Source organism: Lepisosteus platostomus, chromosome 8, assembly GCF_059453375.1.
Source record: "Lepisosteus platostomus isolate fLepPlt1 chromosome 8, fLepPlt1.hap1, whole genome shotgun sequence".
Lineage (NCBI taxonomy): Eukaryota > Metazoa > Chordata > Actinopteri > Semionotiformes > Lepisosteidae > Lepisosteus > Lepisosteus platostomus.
Genome location: NC_142618.1, coordinates 3,728,348 through 3,751,137, shown reverse-complemented (window position 1 = coordinate 3,751,137; position 22,790 = coordinate 3,728,348). Strand labels below are relative to the sequence as shown.

General features: G+C 41.3%; 1 protein-coding gene across 2 annotated transcripts in view; it reads left to right on the top strand.

The window, feature by feature from the left end:
* The window catches only part of LOC148655518 (vesicle-associated membrane protein-associated protein A-like), a 29,138-nt gene extending 9,216 nt beyond the window's left edge, over window positions 1–19,922 (top strand). Inside the window, exons 2-7 of one of the 2 annotated variants that reach the window (XM_088642067.1) lie at window positions 11,177–11,329; window positions 12,736–12,839; window positions 15,305–15,385; window positions 15,815–16,072; window positions 17,108–17,287; window positions 19,061–19,922. In XM_088642067.1, the coding sequence (XP_088498193.1) occupies window positions 11,177–11,329; window positions 12,736–12,839; window positions 15,305–15,385; window positions 15,815–16,072; window positions 17,108–17,287; window positions 19,061–19,222 (938 nt within the window). In that variant the 3' untranslated portion in view covers window positions 19,223–19,922. The remainder of the gene's footprint in view (window positions 1–11,176; window positions 11,330–12,735; window positions 12,840–15,304; window positions 15,386–15,814; window positions 16,073–17,107; window positions 17,288–19,060) is intronic. The other variant, XM_088642068.1, reaches the window with a different exon arrangement.
* Window positions 19,923–22,790: the final 2,868 nt, after the last annotated feature.

The following is a 22,790-nucleotide window of genomic DNA, read 5'->3' as shown; positions in this document are numbered from 1 at the left end:
TTTGAAGGTGGGTAGTCAGGTCAGCTGCCACAGGGTAATGAGGCGAGACTTGTGACACACCTCAGGAGCCCGAGGAGGAAGTGATTTGAACTGGTCATGGGACACATGGGCAAAGGCAGGGCTTGAAAGCGACACCTTTGTGTGTAGATCAGCTGCTTCCCTGCTGCTGTGTTCATCCACTTCACACAGTCTCCTCTGTGCCTACTAACAGCGGAGGTTGTACCTGCCGTTAAACTGACGCGAGGGGGCTGCCACATCAGAAGAATGATATTTCAGATTTGCTGTGTTCTGGCTGACTGAGCTCCTCTTTAAATTTGCATGATAGTCAGGGTTGCGGCTCGGTTTTGCCTGAGGTATTGGGTTGCTCGCTGTCTTTGTTTCCCTGAAAGATTCAGGATGTTTTATTCAGATAAGTGGGTTTTCTGTGATTGCTGTGCAGTGAAATGCGGTGCCATTGTGAGTTAGCTCTGTTTGATTTGTTGATCAGTAGTGTTGACTCAGTTCTTGCTCTTTTCGTCCCTCAATATATTTATGGGTTGGGGGCAGGAAATTCATCTGTGCTGTTCATGTGCCCTGACCTTGCCGCAGCCTAAATTACTCCTCTGGGTATGTTTTTGTTAAAACACTTGGCATTTGTAAGCACAAAAGCAAACAAACCTCCCATAATAAAGAGGATCCAACACCTGTTTCAGTGTTAGCGAGCCAGTTTGTCTCTTGGCGAGCGCTCTGATATCTGCATCGGGGAGCTAGCTGAGAATTTCTTTTCAATCCGTTTTTATTCAGTTTAACATCAGACTGAGTGTGTTACAAATGGTTAAGTTCAGTGTTTGTGAAACAAGGAAGGAGTCATCAAAATATTTAGGCTGATGGTAAGCTTGTTCCCACTGCCTGACGCATTGTTGAACAATGTTGTCGGATATGGCCAAAATCACAGCGACTCCACAGTGACAAAGCTGTTTCTAAGAACAGGACGTGGGCTTGAGCAAACCATGAGCACCATGAAGGAAAATGGTAGTGCCTTCTTACTGGAAGAGCTTCAGATTTCAGTTGGTGAAGCAGAACATCTGCAAGCGATTTTGTTTGTGGTTCTGAGAGTTCCTGTGTTGCTGTCAGAGATCTGGATCAGGGGAAGAAATGCTCTTGTGGTCTGTGGGCTAGAGGGGGCTGTGGTCAGGCTGGGTAGTGGACACTTTGCTTCATAACCCATGAAGTGTTCAACAGCAGGCGCTGAAATGAAGTGGCAACCGTCGGTCTTGACTAGCTTTACCTGTTGTGCGCTTGCTCAAGTGCTGACCTCATCGGTCTGACCAACCAGACAACCAGCCTTCACATAAAGCAGAAGGATGGGAGATTTCTGACACTTACGTGTTGCTTAGGGCCTTGGATAATTTTTTTTACCTCAGAAAATATAGCAGAGTAGATCTTAGTATGAACTAGTAATTTGAGTTTCAACCTTCTGAGGACTGTATGTTTAATTCAAAAACACTCGGCTCCTACAGACTATGTAATATAGAGTTTTTTTATTGAGAGTCGTACTATTTTTTTTTTTAAGAAAGCTGGGAGGATTTTTTTTTCTGAAAGTACTACAAGACATCTCAGACTGTTTTAATGGAATGTGACATTTCCTCAGGATTATTTTCTCACCAAATCACACAAAAATCTATTTTAAAGTTGGATCAGTTCATTTTGGTTTTAAATTAAAAACTGAAAACTCTTTTGGTCTAAAAAGCCACTTAATATCATTGTGACGGCCTCACCCGTCTCTCGACGGGGGTGACCGCGCGGGAACGCGGAGCCTTTCGCGTTCAGATACAAGAGATCGAGCTGGTCATGCTGCTGATTTGAGGCTGTGAAAACGAGAGGGCCCGAAGAGGCAATCGAATAATGAATTGGTGTTTTTCTTCCCACACGAAAAGCACTTCACTTTGCTCAAAAGATTCTGAAAATTCAGCTTTAACATGGTATGAAATACTAATCCAGTGTACACCAGCAGCTGGTGATCTCTTACTGTGGGGAAACTGAGCTAAAAGAGGCTAAATATAGGAATGACTTAGGTGTTCATGTAGAGACGTCCACTACTGGGAACCTGGTCCTGAAGGCCCACACACCTGCTGGCGTTTTCCTTCCAGCTGCGCTTAATTGCCTAATTAAAGCCTTTATTGAACGCACGAGGTGCTTGATTGGAATATTACCAGGTTCTTTCTTTGGTCTCAGAAGTTTGGGATTGTATGTTGCGGGCTGAGGCAGCTAAATTGTTAAAACTCCCATCATGCCTACGATTTGAAAACAGTCCAACGTTTTGAGTTGGTGCCGTTATTAAATCCAGTACAGGTTCAGCTGTGTGACTGAGAGCCCAGCAGCAACAGCAGCCAGCAGGTGTGTAGGATTGGGAGTCACTGCACCGATTCCCCCTTGCACTTGTGGATCAGTGCCGTGACTTTTCCACAAGTACTGAGTGACCTCAGGAGCGTGACTGAATCGGTTTTGCCTTGTGGTGCTCTGGATCTGTGCTTTCTCCGGTTTTCTTTCACGTCTTTATTTCGTATGAATACTTTGAGTTTTGTTCTCAAGTGATCTTCTGAGGTCTTCTTTCGTCTCCTGCTGCGGCACCGTGCTTGGTGGTGTCAGCCTGAGTACCTGGACCAGGTGGTGGTGTGTCATGAATTCTTTCTCTTAAGTTAGGAGTTCTGACATTTCCTGACGTAAGAAATAATCTCGGAACCTTTCTTCTTGCCCCTTCTCTCTCAAGTGTGCTATTCGATTTACCTTGTGTACAGAAACCCTCTTCTGCCATCTCTTCTGTTTACTGGGGCCTGTGCTTTTACTGCTGGGTCCCTCGTGATGTCCTCTGACTCTGCCTGATCCTCCTCCTCTGTTCTCCTAATGAAAGCTTTGCTCTGCCCTTTACGACCGGAAATACATGTTTCCCAATTGAACATCTGTAACTGCTGTTTCTAACATACAGTACGCAGTTAAATACATTTTATTATTTTAATATTTATACATTGTTCTATTTACTTGCGAATTGATGACCTTTTCCACTAAATTGACAGTTTAGGCTCTATACAAAGCATTAGAGCAGATCTTTTGTTTTTGTACATCTTTACTGAAATGCTAGGAGAGTTGTACATTTAGCAGTGGTTGTTGAGCTTACTTCATCCTTTATTATTCTTTGGCTGTTGTAATACTGAACAAAAAACGTATTTTCCCCTCCATTGCAAAATTACCTTTTTTTACCCTTCTCTCTTTTTTTTTTATCTCTGCTTGCAATTCATTGTGTTCCTTTTATCCTGGCTACTTAAACCATCCGGTGTACTGCTCTCTGGCCTTAAATTTCTTGGGATGAATCTGTTCCAGTGCCATTACTGCCATTCTTAACTGACTGGTTATCTCATTCTGGTTTGCTTTTCCTAAGCTCTCTTATTCTTTCATAGTTGGCTTTTCTGAAAGTGTCAAACTATATTTAACCTGCACAGTTCCCAAATATACGTCAAGACATACTATATTGTGCTCACAGTTACTGAATGGTCCCCTCACCTCACTCTGTCTTGACTGGAAAGACTACCTCAATACAGGCAGGCCCCTGACAGGACTGAGGAAGAGAACAGACAGTTGCTCTTCCTATTGGTTTTTCAGTCTTTTTGAGCAAAGTTGAAATATCCAAAGAAAAAAATTAATTTCTGAATTTGGTTTTGACTTATAATAAATCTCAGAATTTGGCAGTTTGTAGCACACTGTGAACACCATGCCTTTTCAGTGTTTTTTATAAGTTTGACCTGAGTATATTCTGGGGCCTTTGATTCATCTCCATTAATTTCCTGCGCTTTTTAAAATGTCCAGTGATGCATCTCTCCTTTTTTTCACCCTGTTTTCCTGTCTCTCCAGAACAGTGAATATGTGCTTCTCTATTGCTCAGTCCACCATTTCTGTGAATACGTCCGAGTATTGTACTGAGCAGTTAACCGTCACTGAGCTGCTTGTTACACATAGAAAATTAATACTATAAACAGTAATACGTTTAATTTATATAAGAAAGCTAAAAAAGTCAAGATTACTAAAAAGGAAAGATTACTAAGAAGGAAAACAATTGGAAATCAGACAGCTCATGATCATGAGGAATTGAGTTATGTAAATCTGATTTACTATAAACTTCCAAAAAAAAGTTTTAAAAGTTCTCAGTGGGTGTCAAGTGGGTTTTTTAATAAAATATGCTTATGTTTTGTGTGTGGGTGATTGATTTTTTTCTGAAAATTAATTGAACAGTTTATGCACGCTTAACAATAGAGCAATCCAGTCACTTTTCTGGGGGGCTAGGTATGTGAAATTCTTAGCAGGGAATATAAGAATGTATGTCATGCAGTTAGTTAAATATCATTGTATGAAAATAATCATGAGACCTCGATTAGCCATCCCAGTATGTGTTAGAACCTAAAAAAGGAAAAACATGTGGATAAACCATAGATCTCATTTGTAAAATTCGTGCTGTCTCCTGGTAAAACGTGTTGAACAGATATTTAAAAACCTGTGAGTAAGATGTACCCTACTTTTCTAACTGTGATAGCTGGCAGCTGTACAATTAGAATATACTTTTCTGTAGTTTTATGATGGAGAAAGCCATAGTATTGACAATTTGATTGCTGTTTGACTGCTTCATTATTACTGGGCTTTAATTAAGGGAGTGCATTTGTATATTTAGTTCAGGGTAAAATACTCTTTGACAGCTGCAGAAACATGTCCGTGTTTTACCTGGTTAGATCATTAGAGATAAATTGACCAGCCTGGCCCTTTTTTGAAAGGTGATTTTGCTGTTAAATTCTCTGTATAATTGGGCCTAAATAACGATTGGAACAATTATCCATAGTTAAGTATTCTTTTGTGTCACAATGGGTAGATGTTAGTAAATAGCTTCTGGAACATACCACAAATGTACTTTGATGTAAATGTTATTATTGAACAGAACATTTTATGCTTTATTACACAATTGAATTTGTTTAGGATGAAATTGTAACTCGTTTATCAATGCATTAGTCTGAATTCCTGTAGTTCGCCATAGGCAAGACAGTGAAATATCATTTTATTGATGTAGCATTCTGGGTTGTCCCTTAAAAGTTAATGACTTCATAAATGCAGTTTTACTGCCTCCATAAAGAGGGTTTGTCGGGTTGGCGTGGAATGACTGACCTACTGTCATGGTAACTACAGGCATGGTGACTGATCATCGCTTGTTGTTGAGGGTTAAAGGGCAGTGGGGATCTAGCTCTGTGAGGAAATCAACACTTCAACTAGCAGTGACAGATCTTAGATTTTTAAGGCTTTATATTTTGGATTTCTTAACGCACCCAAAGAATTTTAAAACAAATAGCTTTTGTATGTATGAGAACATCTTGGCTGTTTGGATAAGCAGGCACTCTTTTAGGTGTCTTTTTAGGTATTTAAAGTGACTAACTGAACATTCAGTAAATATATGAACCTGTAAAAATCATTAGTTTTTGTAAATATCATATAGATTTTTGTTAAGTGTTTTATAAACCTTTGTCACTTCCTGGTGCAATTTACATTTACTGGAGTTGTACTCAGCTCTTGACCTTTTGCTGACTGTACTGTACGTTCTGCAGTAATTGATTTAAGTGTTAAGTGAATGACTTGGTGTTGAACAAAGGCCATTTCTTGTTTTCAAATATGGATTTTACGGTAGGACCATGTGAGACAACTTACATAGAGTATAGTTTGTTTAGCATCCTTATTGAAATTGTTGATTTATGAATGAAATGTTATTTTCCTTCGGAATTTGTGTGAAGCTAGACATTTCAGCCAGTCCTGTTAAAACTAGGTGATTTCAGCAAAAATGTTTTGTATTGTGCCTTTTCAAATTTCTTTACAATAATGAGTAATGTTTCACAAAGCTATAGGTCTAATAGAGGTGAGCCCTTCAGTTACTGAACCAAAGAGTGAAAAGGCACATCTCTCAATTTTGGAATCTGCAGCTTAGGAGCCACTGTAACTGGCATTCATCTTCAGAGTGTTCCTTAACTTAAACTGTCTGTATCTCCCAAGCACACTGGCGGTACACCAGGGGTATTCTGAGCTGTCCTGAGTGTCCAGCTCATGTAAGCATAGACAGAGGTGAACCGAAGGGAAGGAACTGCATTCCTTAAGGAGAAGTATGTTGGCATGCAAGGACCCAGAAGTCTCCCTTTAGATTTGGTGTTGTGGGAAGTCATCCTTCCTGGGTAGTGTCCAGCATGGCGAGAGATGTTCAGCTGACATTTCCAGCAAGGTTTCTGGACATATACATCACTCTTGGCTCTTTCTCTCTCCTCTGGCATACTAACAGGATAGTTAAGTACAAGCCCGTCTTGGTTTCTGGCAGTTTCCTGCCTATGCAAGGGGGATAACACTTGTGCCACATTGTTTTAGCACACCTGGGGGTTGGGGGGGTGTGAGGCAGAAAGCAGGTTGCTGATGAAGGGGAGGCGGGGCTGATGGGACAGGTGTGTGAGGGCAGACGGATCAGGGTTTCAGGAAGTGTGGGAGGTCCAGTGTCATCTCTCATGGAAAAAGAAGCCGTGTTTGCTGGTGTACCCCAAGATTAGCTTGGGGGCACTGTGACTTGTGCAGAGGAGAGCCGTTGGAATTGGTGCATGTGTGGTAAGGTGCAGTCATTTTCCAAGTCTTACCTCTTGCCTTGATGTTAAGATCTGATTTGTAAAAACTGAGTTTTCTGAGATGGGGTTTTTCACCCTCATCATTAAAATCCCTCTTCAGCCTTCTTTTGACCTCATGTGACCCCATTGCATTTCCTGGAAATGCATCATTTAACCACTAGTCAGATGTTTCCAAACAGTCTATAAAACCCTAATTCCAAATTTTCCTGTCGTTTAAGAGGTTAAGCATATAAACACCATTCTTAGGTTTTTCTAGATTAACGCTCAACTGTACAATGAATAGAAAAGGTTACGGTTATTTCAAAACGTGCACTTCACAGTAAGCTCTTTAATGAGGCACTTGGAAACCTGTAAGAAGCTTGTTGTTACAGTAATATACAAACAAATATAATGTATATTAACAGAGGTCATTGATGAGTTAAACGGAAATCAAAGTTTAGCAATGAACCAGTGGTAGAAATCTAACATGAAATATAAAAAAAGGTTCACCTTCCTCTTGTGCCCTTTAATACAAAATATTTTGCTTCCTATTTAAATGCAAATAAAATAAAACAGCCGTCACTTTATGCAGAAGCACCGCATTTATGTGCAGACTCTTTCAATTCACAGGCCTGGATTTATCCATGCAGAGCTGGATCTGTATACTACAGCTCCGAACTAAAGCAGCAGGAACTTAGAGGGTTTATTTTGAAGTATTGATAATAATCTGTCAAGTAACACAACATTTTCCCGAGTGTGTGCTTGAGCTGTTCATATCACTGAGGGTTTTAAAAGCCCTGTTTGTCTCTGTTAGTACCCGTTGGTTTCTGCCTCCTCTCCCTGCAGTAGGTAGGCTGTTCCAAGTGCTAACACAGCACGTTTCCTGATCGAGAATTATGAATTTCCTGCGAGGCGCAGAGGAAGTGAAGAAAATGCCTTTTTTTAGGAGCAGTATGGGATGGAGTAAAATGGCAAGGAAATGTTTAAATACTGTTTTTTTCCTCTGGCATCAAGCGTGTGAATATTCTTTTAATTGCACATGAAGCGTTCCTTATGTCAGTTAGCCTGGGAGTGGTGTGAAGAGCTTGTTAGGATCCCATACCTCTGCAGGGCACTGCAGTGTTTTCCCCATATAGTGCTTCTGAGGCCATTTGTCCAGAAAGCCTTAGGCTCTAATGTCATCCTATTTTTAAGTATTTTTCCATGAAGAGGGCAGTTTGCACGTGACGAAAATTAAGGACCCCAAGCAGTTTGTTTTGTTACCTGAAACAATGTTATACTGTATATATACTGGACATTGAAGGGGCACTGCAATGCTATTTTTATATTTCGGGGCTAGGAAGTATCAGCCTCGATGAGTGCATTTCAAACCACAATAAAAGTCGGATTGTGTAATTGACACGGTGGTGTGTAAAATGTATAATCTCCAGGTAAGCGCAGCACCATGTTCTGCGATTCAGTTCAAGGGAACAAACCATCCGGTGAGGTGTTGTGGCCTTATTACGATGTAAACAAGCAGGCTTGTGAATACATCTCTTTTAACCCAATAGAAATATTGCTCTTCACTTCGAGACGGTTTTGCCGACAAATACTACTTTACTCTGCATGCAGGTCACATTGGAACACTTCTGCAGTGAAATGTCAGCTGCACACCCTGTACGTACTCGCTTGTGCATCGCAATAAATGAGTTATTTTGGAGACTAGTGAGCAGGAAGGGCCGCATTCACATCGCAATTCATGCGAAGTCTTGATCCCGCCTGGGTCGAGAAGAGGGTTTTGCGACAACAATAGTGACTCACAGCACTTTCACAAAGTTCACGATTTTATGCTTCCTCCAGCATCTGCGAAATGTTTCTATGCTGTGAATGAATTAATTTTGTTACCGAGATTTAATCACCCGTCTGAGAAATTGGGGCGGCCCTTTAAAAAAAAAAAACGGTTCAAGACAATTTTTCATAAACGGTTTAATCTTGCAGCCTTTGTTGATTTTTACTGAAGTAAAAGTAAACAAATTATATGACGACTACAAGTTGACGAGATGAGAAAAGAGATGTGATGCTGAATACTGGTGCTACATGTCGGTGTGGCCTTCCCGCCAGTGCCTACTACACCAGGCAGTTTTAATGCCTTCGTTGGGAAAACGCTGTCTCGTCATTCATGTCTTCAGACTTGCAATCGGAAAGCAGCCAGCAGCCGTGCCAGTGAGCCTGCCTGGTAACGCCTTTCTTGTGCAGCTCACGAGTTACTGCCTGGCTGGCCTCTTCCCATTTCCTCTTTCCGGGCAGCCAGTTTCAATGGCCACTTATTTATCACAAGGTCGCATCACAAGGCCCTGCCAGTTTGTAAAGGGCGCTCACGCTGGGAGACACAATGGCGATCTGTGTTCTGAAGGAAGTCCGGGCTAATCAGCCTTGTAAGTAACGAGCAGAGCACAGGTTGAAGTTTTATTTTTATTTTTTTTTTAGTCGTGCTCTACAGTGAAACTGGCTGAACTGCTGCAGGTTGCAGTCAGTTTTTTGTTTTTTCTTTGCTGCCTCCCTTAACATTTTTATTAATTTCTAAAATTTCGGTGACTTTAAAAAGACTTGCTCTGGGAGTTATGCGTCAAAAGAAATTGCAAGAAGTACAGGTTATTTGAGAAAAAAAGGTGACAAACAAGGAGCACACTTTGGAATGATATTAAAAAGAATATTCATCTTCTAGAGACAGCTGGACAGGATTTTCTGAATAATTGGCAACCAGACTGATATTGTTTATAACCTTTTCCTGTGTTCCTGTGTATAATCACATCAAGAGGCACATAAAATGCCAAGGGATTCTCAAAAGATGTTATTACAGTGGTAGGAGCCTCAAATCCTATAACCTTATAAATTGTTTACCATTGACTTGACCGAATTTATCTTGTAGTCTGTTTTATAACACACCATCCCGATGAATGAGTGCTCGCTATCATACATTGGTACTTTACTGTTTTTTTGAGAATGTAAGTTTTCATTTTTTCAGTCTTGAACGCGCCCACTTAATAAAGGTGTTCTTTAGTTTTTCTTGCACAAAAATGCATTGGGCTTTTAGTTTTGGGGGATTCTAAACAATTCTAAAGGATCCAATGGTGGTCACTGAGGGAGGATGGTCGGCTGTTTTAAAAATCTTCTACAGAGGGAACTAGAAAATGAGTGCATTGCAAGGGGCTGCCTATTAAAATGTCCTCCCAGAGACATGCAGGGTAGATACATTAAAGTTATTTTAACTAGGTCCCAGCTCCCCTCAGAATCCCCGGTGCCGAGTTCTAGTTTCTGTTTCCTAGAACCTAGATCGTCCAGCTTCTCGACTTCTGCCTGGGTCAGCCCACCCCCCTGGACTAGGGGCATGTTACCTGCAGCTCTCGGAAGTCGTTTTCCTGGAGGCTGTTCCAGATCTAAGCAGCCTTCCTCTACGACTCCATGGTGCGACTCTGGCTTGTTAAGGCAGAGAGGCAGCAGTACTGTAGTCTTCAGAGTCTTTAAAACTTACAATCTTGAACGTCTTTTAAAATACTGATGAATAATGTCTGGGGCATTGCTCTTGTCCCCTCTCCCAGTGTCTCGGGGCCTCTCCAGCCAGGTTTCCTCAGACGCTGTGCTCATCTCCTGGTATACAAGAATGAATCATTTAGCCCTTTGTTTTCACTTAAACGTGAAATATTCAGTAACCCTCATAGCCTCTGTGGGTGAGTTTTCTGAAAGAGCTGTAAGAGAAAACCTTTACCGACTGAAGTGGTGAGTTAACAGCTCAACAGTTTATAAATTACTTGTCCCCTCTGATGTAATGATAAGGTAATGGTATTCTGTGCCATAGATACCATAACTCCACCTGTAACGCTGTTGTGGGCAACAGAGAAAGTACAGATTGCAGGAATACATTGATAGATTGGGCCTAAATAATATCTTTCTTCACAAAAACAAATTGATGTTACTCTCTGTGTAGGCAACAGCAGTTATGCCTGCAAATACGTGAACCTCAGATTGAGCAAATTTCTGCCCTCTGTGGTTTGATTGATTAGGGACAAAGGGAACTAAGACATGAAAGTGTATCAGTTTTTGTAAAGTTTGTTTCGTATCACAAAGTTACAGACCACCCTGGGCGTTGCTATGGAAATTGCCATCAGAATACTTAAAGGAAATAAAAGGCCAAAAGGAAAAATGACATTATAAATTAAACGTTTTAAAAATTATATTAAAGGTTTCCTTTTGTTTTGGAATGTAAAGTTAGTGTGACTTCCAAAGGAGGCACTACATGCAGCTATATGAAACCGTTCAATCTCCTCTGTTCTTTCTAAAGATGCGTCTGGAGAAATTGTTGTTGGTTTGTGTCCAGCAGATGGCGTCCATATACACAGACTGAAACATTCTTCTTCTTTTCTGCTTGATTACTTGGTCAGTTCTTTGCTCTCTCTTGAAAATGATTGTCAGCCAATCAAATAATTGGGCATGCTGAGTACTGCCTGAAGCTGTTTACTTGCTGTGCTGAACTTCGATGTACTTTTCCTCCACAGGTCCATTCACAGATGTAGTCACTACAAACCTAAAGCTGAAGAACCCCTCAGAGAGAAAAGTATGTTTCAAAGTGAAGACGACAGCCCCACGCAGATACTGTGTACGACCAAACAGTGGTGTCATCGAGCCTGGGTCCAGTGTAACTGTCTCGGGTAAGGAACTCCTTTTGGCTTTGCTGAGCTTTGCATTGGAATCTGGAGCCTATGCGTACTTCTGTGGACAGGAAAATAAATGTGGCATTATTTTAAAACGTGGCCATACTGGTATTCTGTACACACACTTACACTTATATAGCTCTTTCCTGGAAACTCCACCCAAAGCGCTTCCTCTGTGCTGTCCCACCTGCACGATGCACCAGTCCGCTCCCCACACACCAGCTCTCAGTGGGGAGGAGAGCAGAGGGATGAAACCAGTAGATGGGGGTTATTAGGAGGCCATGACTGTAAAAGGCCAGGGGGGAAATTTGGCCAGGACACAGGGGTTACACCCCTACTCTTTTCGAGAAACGTCCTGGGATTTTTAATGACCACAGAGAGTCAGGACCTCGGTTTTAGGTCTCGTCTGGACAGCGCCTTTTTTTTAGTCCTCCACTTACATGGTTCCAGCCAATACGAATTCCGTGTGACACAGCGCGAGAAACGGGGCCAGTCCCCGAACGACGCTCTCAGTCAAACGCAGTTCCTGCCTTGTGGAGCAGGCGAGGCGATCGAGCCGCGAGGCCCTGTGGGTCGAGGGGAGAGGGCCGGAGGCGAGGAGGAGCTGGCGGTGGGGATAGGTGACTCGGGAAGGGAAGGGGCTCGGAGTCCAGCCTGGCTGTGACACGGCGGTACCAGACCAAGCAGCAAAGACGCGATCTCGCCTGAGCAGAGAGGCGTTGCAAACTGTTAGTTGAAATTAGTTAAAAGTTCAAACGTGTGTCCTTGAAATCCGTCTGCTCTTGGCCCTTTCCTCATCCTGCCGCCTTTGTCCTCTTCCGTCTCGGCACACAGACCTGCACGTCTTTTCCTTTAACATGAAATATGCATAAAAAGCAAAAAAAATAAAATAAAAGCAGTAACCAAATACAATCACAATAAAGCCAGTAAAATTTCTAAATGTACCAATCGGCTTAGAAATGAACATCCCCCAGTATTTACATTATTTCTTAATGGAACTTCATGCCCGATTAATTAGCAGTTTTACACGCCATAGGGTGTATCTGTTGCCCTAGTTGAGGAATACCTGAGGAATTAAATGTAAACATTTAAAGTAATCTTACATTGTTGATTGTATTTATATTTGGCATTTCTTTTAAGTGGTGAGATCATCATTACAGGTCCTCATGATTTCGGTCTATTGGTTACATTTCTAATATTAGAGTTGCTCATAGAATATTTGCTCTTGGACATCTATAGTTGTGCTGTTATCAGGAGCCATGTCAGTATTGGCAAAATAACTGTGGAACGTTTCTGCTTATCCTACTAATGTCTTTTTGATTTAATACAAAACGGTAGATGTGAGGTGGTGGGCTTTTGGGGTTTTTAAGTCTTACATAGTTGTTCTCTGCTGTCTTTTGCAGTAATGTTACAGCCTTTTGACTATGACCCCAATGAGAAGAGTAAACACAAATTTATGGTACAGACAATCTTCGCACCACCTAATGTTTCAGACCTGGAGGCAGTGGTAAGCATGTCTTTCCCTTTATTTGCAGTAGCAGCTGTTGATTGTGGGACTCGTCTCAGTCGGCTACGCTGATGGACTTTGGATTGATGAACCGCGAATGCCCATAACATTGCTGAGTAGCTACAGGGTTTTCATTATGCCAGTTAGCACAAAGAAAAGCAAATGAAAGGGAACCTGATCAGGATCAGGTTTGATGCTTTATAAACTGAGAAGCAGGGCATTGCAATGTGGAAAATAACTCCCAGCGAGTCGCAGTCACACTTACATTTTGTTTCACCTGCATCTCTTTTGGTTAACTGGTAAAATTAAAGTGCTGTTCACCTACCTTCCTGGAGTGCTGCTGAGCTGGTTGGCACTGTCGGAGTGTGATTACCACTAGCAGATGTGTGCGCCTCACCGCTGCACCCCTGTGAAATCGGAAGCAGATGTGTTGTCACACCTGACTCGGGAGGGATCGATGAGTACAGAAAAGAAACCGGCGCTGTCTCTGTTGCAACATTTTTAAATTCTACCACTCAGATCACATTTATACCTGCATCGTTTAAATAGTTGTTTTCTGAAGTGTTTCAAAACTGATACTTCACTACATTCATTAAGGCTGTTAATATTAATAGGTAAACCCTGTCTTCTGTGGTCTTGCTGCTTTAGTTTAATTTTCAAGCGATTGCCATTATTATTGTTGCTGTAAACTGCAGGATATATTGATCTCCATCTGGAAACAGTAAAACAATTGAGATTTACAGAGCTGGCAAACTTCTACATGCTTATACACCCAGTACAAGCTGCCTTTATAGGGTGTAGCGCCTGTTGTACATTCTGGTGACACACCCTGTGTCATCGAGTGGTCGGTGGTTCCCCACCCCCGGCCCACAGGGAGAAACTTGTCTGCTGGTTTTCATTCCATTCGATCTAAACCACCAGTGAGAAATGATGCCTTTAATTTATCTGCTTGATTAGACACTTGGTTGGCACGTTTCTGCACTTGGTAACACAATACCGTCTTTCCAGTGTGCTCCTTTTCAACAGCGCAGGCATGTAAATCAAGCCGTCGCTCCTCAGTGTGCTGACCCTCGTTTGTGACTTAGCAGCTATTCCTAGGGGGTCAGCTCATGAACACGCAGGTGAGGAGTGGCTGACAACACGCCCGCAAGGAGCATTTTTCTCCACCTTCTGCACAAGCGCAGTACAGGCTGGGGAGAACTCTCTGGGGGGAGTTCTAAGACTCCTGCTGCCCCTAGAATGGGGATAATGCCAATTACAAGCCCCAGTCAACACTGAAAACAAATGTAGAATATGCCCCCAATAGAAAATTGAAATGGAATTGCTCAGTATGAGGAACTTAACGGGAATAAAACCCATAAATTCCTGTAGGTAGATGGATGTGTCGTTTTGTAGTTTTAATTGTATCAGGAGGTATGGTTAATGGTATAAAGTTGTTGTGGCTCTGTTTGGAAAGGTACAGTGAAGTGATACAATGGATTTTGTGGAGGTGGTTTCTAACACCAGAGGGCAGCAAATGCACGTCAAGCTGCAGTTCCTACCGCTCCTGCTGCGTTACAAATCTTCCTATGTGGCCATTATATTTACATTTAAGTCAATGAAAGCACTTATAGAAAGGCAAGAAAAATGCACATTTCTTATATTGGAAGAAAAAATTACAATTTAAAAAAGTAATTCTAGATTTTTAAACAAAGGAGTGAAAATACGTTGAGTTCCAGATTCAGAATACGGCTGTAGAATTGTCTTTTATCTGTAATTTAACCCATTCAAAGTTGCGTTAAACCTGCTAGAGCCTGGATTTCCACTGGCACGTTTCGTAGTGCAGATCTGTCCAGTCCGTCCTGGGGAGCTCTTGCTCATAACCCTCTTTAAGATGCTGGCCGGTTAGCTAGAGAAAGCTGTTAGACTGGTCCTGTTAAGCCAATAAGGAGTGGAACTGGGCAGGTAAGAGCTAAGAGGAGATGAAAGCCTTCTGTGAAAGTCTGCCCGCTCTGGTCATGACAGGGCCGAGCTGCTGATTAAATACAGGGACTGCTGGGTGAAATGATGTCTGAGTTTCCAGAAGCACTGAGGAGAGAGAATCAACTGAAGGAGGTTCACACCGTTTCCGAGTGCTCCTGTGTTTCTCAGCCTTTCCTGCATGCCAAGTTGGAAACAGGACTTTTACATTTGTGGACAACAACCCAGACTAACCTGAAGCTTGAAACTACAAATATATATGTAACATACACCACTGGTATTTTGTTATACTAACAATTAAGGACATCAAATAAAGTGCTATTTTTAATGCTCAGGTATTCTTTCAGTGTTTTAAAACTGTGTAAGAAAGTTTTGCTTGTGTTGTTTTATTTTAATGGGTTTGCAAGAAGTGTTGATATTTTGTCAGATGTTGGGCACGTGATCGACACGATCTGCTGTGTCGAATCTGGGGTGATGAATAACATGCTGACTTCTAATCCCTGTAGTGGAAAGATGCAAAACCTGATGATCTCATGGACTCCAAACTGAGGTGCATCTTTGAACTGCCTTCTGAAAACGATAAAGTGGTGAGTGGAATGTTATGGAGAGAACTTTTGATTTATTATAGCCTGTCGAGATGCAAGACAAATAGCATCAGACCTTCAAATAATAACGTGTGTGGGTTTTCTTTCTGATTGGGTGGTGAGGGGTGGGTGGTGTTTAATACGCCAAACCCGGGAAATGAATCATCTGTTAATCTTGGCTGTGGGATTCAATTTCATGAAGTTATGAAGCACATCATTGAAGCACAGTTTCCCAAATGCAACGTACTGTTTCATATATTGACACGTACTGTTTAGTATTGACAGCCTATTAGTAAGTCAGTTCTTAGACAGGTTTCTAGATGTATTCTTAAGTGCATGTCTGACTATATATCACCTGCCTTGTTTTGTAACTTTTTCGCCTTGCTTGTTTTCACATCGGTCTTATGCATGCTGCTTGTTTCTTCTAAATAGCACAGTAACACTGGAGAGCAGAGGTCATTAGCCAGTGGGTTAGTGACCCCCTTAAAGTCCTCCAAGGCCAGTAAGTTCAATTCAGACAGTGGAGCTCACCGGCCACCAAGGGCCGCCCCAACACCAGGGGGTGCTCACGAGTTTCGCACCCCATTGAGCGTCAGGCACCTCCTCACCCCCGGCAGTGTTAGCAACAGGAGTGACCTGCAGGGATTTCTGTTGGCCCCCAGCTCTGAGGTCAAAGTGAGAAGGATGCAGGTTTGTTCCACGGTGGCTGTTTAGGGACAGGGTGATAGGAAAGCTCCTAAATGCTCAGCAGGTGTGCAGTTCTGTCCTGGAGCCTCGGGTCAGCCTCTTCACCACTCGCCCTTACGCATACTTCCTCAGACACTGGCTGCCCATTGTTCTAACCTTTATGGTACTTCATCCTCATTTCATTAAACCTGTACTTCCAGTGTGATTGGGATTTTTTTAACATTCATGATCTTCAAATGTTTCCATATTCAAGATAGGATCATGAATTGATCATGATGGGCTTTTCAGTGGAAATGTATTTCAGCGCACGTTAAGGTCCAACTGTTTGCTTACGTAGGTTGACACGTAACAGTAACAGTTTGACATTCCCACATAACAACGACACTTTCCACCTTGTCTGTCCTGGTGAAGAGAGGCACAGATCAAATGCTTGGTTTATTCCATGCTGAAAAGTAAAGTAAGAAAGAATAAACTACGTGTTTCAGCTGTTTAAGAGCTGACTTGTGATGTGTGAAAAGGGGTCCCCAGTCAAAATGTTTTTTTCCTTTTTGCTTTACAGTAAAGGCTTAACCCTTACTTGCTCCTAACTTGCAAGAAGGAGTGGTGGTCAGAAAGGGCCTGCTATAGACATGGGTGTGATTTTCCCTTTTCCTTTCTGTTTTTAACGTATTGGCATTTTCCTAAATATGGTCATCTCTTCGTTGTTTTACAAATGTTTACATTTGAGTTCTTATACAGTATTTATAAATTATTTAAGCTTATAAGGATATTTAAGTCATAGACAAATGTAAAAGACTGATGTTCTACAGAAGAGCTACAGAACGTTTCTGCTTTTTCCCTAATGTCTAATTTAGATAAATCACTGATGTGACGGGTTAATAAAATGTTGCTTGTGAGTTTGTGAACAAAATTAATGAAGTGTGTGATTTGTTACCTGTACATTTCTTTTGATTTCTGTTTTCCATTAAATATTTAGAAAAACATCGAGGCATGTGGTGTGTTAAGAGAATTTTCTGAGCAGATTTTCCTGGTTTACAGAATGACATTGATTCAAACAAAGCTGCTCCAGTCCTTAATGCATCTAAACAAGATGGCTCCTCTGTGCCAAAGCCCAGCAGCGCGTCTTTGGATGACACAGAGATGAGGAAACTCATGGAAGAGTGCAAGAGACTCCAGTCCGAGGTGATGAAATTCGCAGATGAAAACCGGCAACTTAAGGTAATTGGATCATTTGTTAAGTATTTTAGAATAAGAAGGTGCTTCAGGTGTTGTTTTATCTTCTGTATTTACTAGCTATATTCGATAGCTTTCATTGATCTGTTGATTCTTCTGCCTGTAACATTATTGAAACGCTTTGTTTTGAGTATTCTTGCTAATTGTGTGTTTCATAAACAAAATACCCCTCTCCATTTGACATAAAAGATCTCCAAACATCACCTTCTAATAGATGTTAGGTTTAGTATTGTATTCGGCATTGAGTTCTGAAAATAAGAATTCTGTGCAAGTTTGTTGGGAATACTTTATTTGAATGAGGCTAAAAAATACCATCATAACTCCTTTATAAATACTACACAGCACGATAAAGCAACATGCTTAAACACCACATAGCTAAATAAGATTTCATATACAGTACACAGCAGGACCATTGTCACTGAACAGCACCTGCAGAAAGTCCTTGTCAGCTCTTAAGTCCTTCATGGTATCCCATCATTTTCCTCTGACTTCTCTCTCTGCAGCTCTGCTGTTAGCTTTTGACTGATAATTTGTCATTATAAACTGTTGAGAATCATCATGAATCTGCGATCTTATTTGCAGAGGTTGTTGTAAAAACTATGTATGTTGTTATATGCTTTTCCATAGTGTTTTGTGAATGAGTTATAACTCAATTGTTTAAGCCTCGTTCAAGCAAAGCACTGCTGTTTTTTATTCTACTTTCAGCCAGTCCTGTGGTTTTTCTTTTGCCTCCTTGTTCAGTTGGCCTGCAGCAGGCTAACTACAGAAGTTCTCAAGAGCGCCCTCTGGTGGTGCCGTGGAATTTTTCCAAACTCTTCTGTGGTCATTGAATCCAAAGCTTCAAGAACACACCACATTTTCACATGTTATTAGTTGTGCAGTGCTGTCCAATAAGCCTGTCTGAGGCATTTTTCACACTGTTGGCAGAAGCACACATGGTGTGAAACATGAGGTCGTATTGTCAGTGATGATTTGCATGTATAGGAGGCATGCAAGGCACACCGTTTCTTCTGGTTTAATCACACCACAGCAGTGAGAGAGAGGCTCACGTGCTCTGGGATGTTGCTGGCAGGAAAGAGAGAAGGTGTTACTGCACTGGCATTCAAGCTTCATGCAATCTCCAGATTCCAGAGTGCTGGGATCTTTCCTAAAACACCCCGAATTATTTCAATTAACAGTAAATGAGACTACAGCTTTGAAGTGTTATATTTTGTGAAACCTGCATATACTGCTTTCAGAACTTTAAGGATGCAGTTTACATTATGTTGATATTATTAAGCTGTGACATCAATTTTATAAAGCTTTCTCAGTGACGGTGTTAATGTTAAGGTCAGCATTTGTCCTATGAGCTACGCATACAACCCTCTCTTTATACATTTACAAATATTATTGCAGCTACATTTGATTTTTGGAGAAATCATACCTGAATGTGATTTAATTCTTATATTGTTTAAACTCATCTCCAGTTAGTGAGAGTCTGTGCTTTGTTCTGAACACCCACCAGAGTCACTGGCTTATTTATAGTCTTTTTCATTAGAGGGATTTGCTCAGGTCTTTTTTTTAAACAAAACCCCTGCACTGAGATTACTTAGCTTAAATGAATGTAAAACAGGCAGGTAATGCAGAGTCTAGATCAAACAGCGAATGCTGGGCGTTAACAGGGAAAGATCAAGGTACCTAAGCATAGAAACGGAGTCTTAGTGGTAAAGGACGAAGCGCCTCTGAGTTTCTGAGTGTTTGTTGTTTTCATTCTTGCAGGATGAAGGCTTGAGAATGAGGAAGGTCGCTCGATCAGACAACATAGTATCAAACCCAGGAGGAGTTATGGGTAGAGACCACGGGTCCAACTCTCTTCCCTCTCTCCTCGTTGTAATCGCAGCCATCTTCATCGGATTCTTCCTAGGGAAGTTCATCTTGTAGAGGGAGAAGCATGCAGACGTGCTCCTTCAGGCCTGGAAATGTCTTTTCGTCGACCTGCCATATCATTGGTAGTATGGCCCACGGTGACCATGTTTGTGTACAGCATCATCAGCAGGCCTTGCCTTTAACAATCTCTCACACGGTTAGTACACACACACTAAAGAAAAACACCAGATGTTCCTTTTTTGTTTTCAGTTCTTCAGGAGGGGAGGGGGTGGGGGTTAAACAAGTTCTACATGATCAGAACATCATAGCAGGCGTGTCAAGGTACTGCATAGAAGCCCTTGATGAAAACTCGTAAAGAATTGTTCTCTCTTTCTCTCTGTGGTTTTAATAAGAGTTGAATGGAATGTTAAGTGTCTTGTAAATGTTATTTTAATCCTTTTAAAAATGACAAATTTTGCTACCTGTTGCTGGATTGCCTCTTGAAATTAAATTTGTTAGTCCGATTCGTAATCCTCCTTTCTTTCGGAATGTCAAGAGGTCTGCTGGGGAAATCGGTGCCTCCTATCTTGTAAATTTCTCATTCCTTTCCTGTCCCTGCTGATAGCAATGCAGACTTTTATTAATATTTTTTTCTTGCCACAAAATATATATATATATCCCTTGTGAGGCAAATGTTGACTGAAAAAAAGCTGTCCATTCTTACAATCCTGTCCCATGGTATTTAACATTGAAGAAATAAAAAAAGAAAAAAGTCTTTTTCTGTGTTTTTCTTTTTTTTCTTGTTTGTATTTGTATAATTTCCTCAGTGGTTACCTCTACAGTGCCTGCTTTGCTGCTTTTTTCAACCCACACCCCTGTGGCGAATATAGCAGGTTTCGTGCTGTCCCATCAGCTAACTCGTATTGTTTTTAAGAAACTTTTAGCATCTTTGCATGGAGAAATGGTAGCATGTTCATAAATTGTGATAAAAATATTTCAATTCAATGTTTCCAAATTGAATTCTTCTAAATTCCCCATACTGACCTGTGGAGCTGCATCTGACCTCTAACTCTGCATTTCAAGCCAGCTTTTATAGAGGAGGCTGCTTCTGATTTTTCGTTTTCTGTGGCAGAAATAAAGCTGCTTTTAAAATAATTTTATTGTAAGTACTTAACTTAATTTTGCCCTGAAATTGTGAAGTGAACAAGAAGGAACACTATAATTAGGAATGTATATTCAGCTACAATCCTTTTCTCAAAAAGAAAGATTTGAGAGGTGATTCCTTTTGAAATCTGTTTGCACCTGAATTTGATCGCTGTAGACTGCTGGCCCTAGCCGTTCGGATTTTCTCTCATCAGAAACCTTTATCCTAATAGAGAAGTGAAGTCCTGCTGCAGCACTTGCCTGCTTTGCTTTCCTCTTCTCCCTCCTGCTGCTTGTTTTTTCTTCTTGAGTGCTGAAACACAAATGTGGTGATAAATTAGTTTAAATAGGTTCACACCAAACCTCCATTTAGTATATCTTGGCAGATTTTTGAAAAGCAAACATGTCTTTGAAACACCACATGTTATTTCATATGAACTGTAACTCAGTGGTACTGAGCACACTTTACACATATGGGCAGACCTTTTCTGGCTTTTTAATTGGGCTTTTATTTCAGGTTTTTGTATGTGGCGCTTGGGTCCCATGTAATGTCTGAGGTGGTCGAATTCAAGGTTTTGCTTTGTTGGCGGAGCAGTTTTAATTGAAGTTTCACCAGGGTGAAACTGGAGAACAGCGAGCGTCTGAAACTTGTTGATGTAAATAATGGGTGGAGAGATCATAGCAGGTGATACCTTTCTTGGTTGTCTGTTCACCGTGTTTGACAGAGATACAGTACTGTACATGCAGTTGAAGAATAGGATCGTTGCATCTAACTGCCTTGCATGTCATCTCTCATTAGGTGAGAAATGCAGTACAAGTCTAACTGATGATATAAATGAAAGGTCCTTAGTTTCCCTCTTGTGTGGGAAAAGAGCTTGAGCAGAGAAACACTACTGGAAATCCTCCTATGAGCCAATATGGCTGTGAACGCGCTCGGGAGGAGGAACATGTCCGTGATGACGAGTCACGTCCTTGCCCAGCGCATTAACTGGTGAAAGGGGTTTTAAGGGGTGAAACGTGACGTCTCCAGGCCTGAGAGGTCAAGTACAGCATTGAAGGCAGTAATCGTCGAGGAATCCGGGCCGAGCGTTTGTTTGGACCAGGTTTCGCCACATGTGTTCTCTCTGAAAGTCATCCATCAGCACTGTGCACATGCCCCTGGGCGGACTGAGCTCGTGAGCGAGAGAGAGGCGACGCTTTTCGGCCGGAGTCTCTCGTGGACCTGGGTGTGGAGCACATGCATCGTGTCCATCACTTAATCACTAGTTAATAATGAGTCCTGTTAACACGGGAATTGTCAAGCACCCCCCTTAAATATTGATGCTGATTCCTTGAGAAGAGCAGCTTGGGTTAGTTCTCAAAGATTTGGGGGAAAAAATACATTTTCCCCATATTGTTTTAATTTTTTTTTTTACTTCAAAATCAAGTCCCATTTCTTAAGGGAGTTTGTGGGTGGACTTATTTATTTTGACTGTTCTCTTGACTTTTATTGATTTAGAAGAAAATACCTCTATGTGTAGCAGCTTCATGAATTTTGCCAGATGCTAAAGGAGCTTTAGCCAAGAACAGCTTTGTATGCTATGAAAATAATGAGAGCGTGATTACAAAGCAGGGTTCCTTCATTACAGCACAAGTCCTCTTCTCGATCAGTAATCATTTCAAATTAAGACGCCTTTTTTGATATGGGAGAGGGGGGAGAGTGCATTCTGAGCTGAAATCTTGATGGATCTGATAGCAGATTGCTTTTCCGCGTGAGCTACACCCACTGAAATGACACAGCTGCACAGCTGTGGTCTGTCAGTGCCAGCGGCCAGCGGATCGTGCAAAAGACAGAATGAAATGTTTTTGTGGGCTTTATTTTTCTGGCTCAGCTTCTATAACAGTTAAAACAATACGGAAAATAAATCATCGTCAATTCTTTTTCAGAAATTAAATATTCTAATTATGGTATTATAGCAATATTGTTTCAGTATTATTGATCATTATCAATAAAACCCTAGTTGCTTGTGTTTTTTTGGGCTATATTGACTCTTTATTGAATATTAACAATTATGTTTTTTTGGAGGGCTACATGAGTGCACTTATTTAAAATGCTGCACGAGGTAGCACTTTGCAGTACTTTCAACAGAAGAATGGACAGTTTGCAAGAGCCTGAGTTTTGCTTTAAACAAGTGCTTAAAATGTTTAGCATTACAGCAACAAACAAAGCAGAAACCATGAGTGCTGCATGTTTGCTGGGGATTTTTGACAGGTGAATACAACCCTCATAAATCTAGACTGCATTAATTACTCTGTATTACTTTCAATTTTGGGATCTCTTTCCTTAATTCTATTCCTTTTCAGTGTCCTCTCCTGCTGGTGCAATAACATTTGTCAAGTTACAGTGCAAAGACATGCTGTCCGGGATAATTGCCTTTGTTTAGTTGCCCCCATGTATGTTTGTGTAGATTTGCGTGTCATGAGATAGTCCTGTCCAGGGTGCAGTACTTAGCAATTGGCA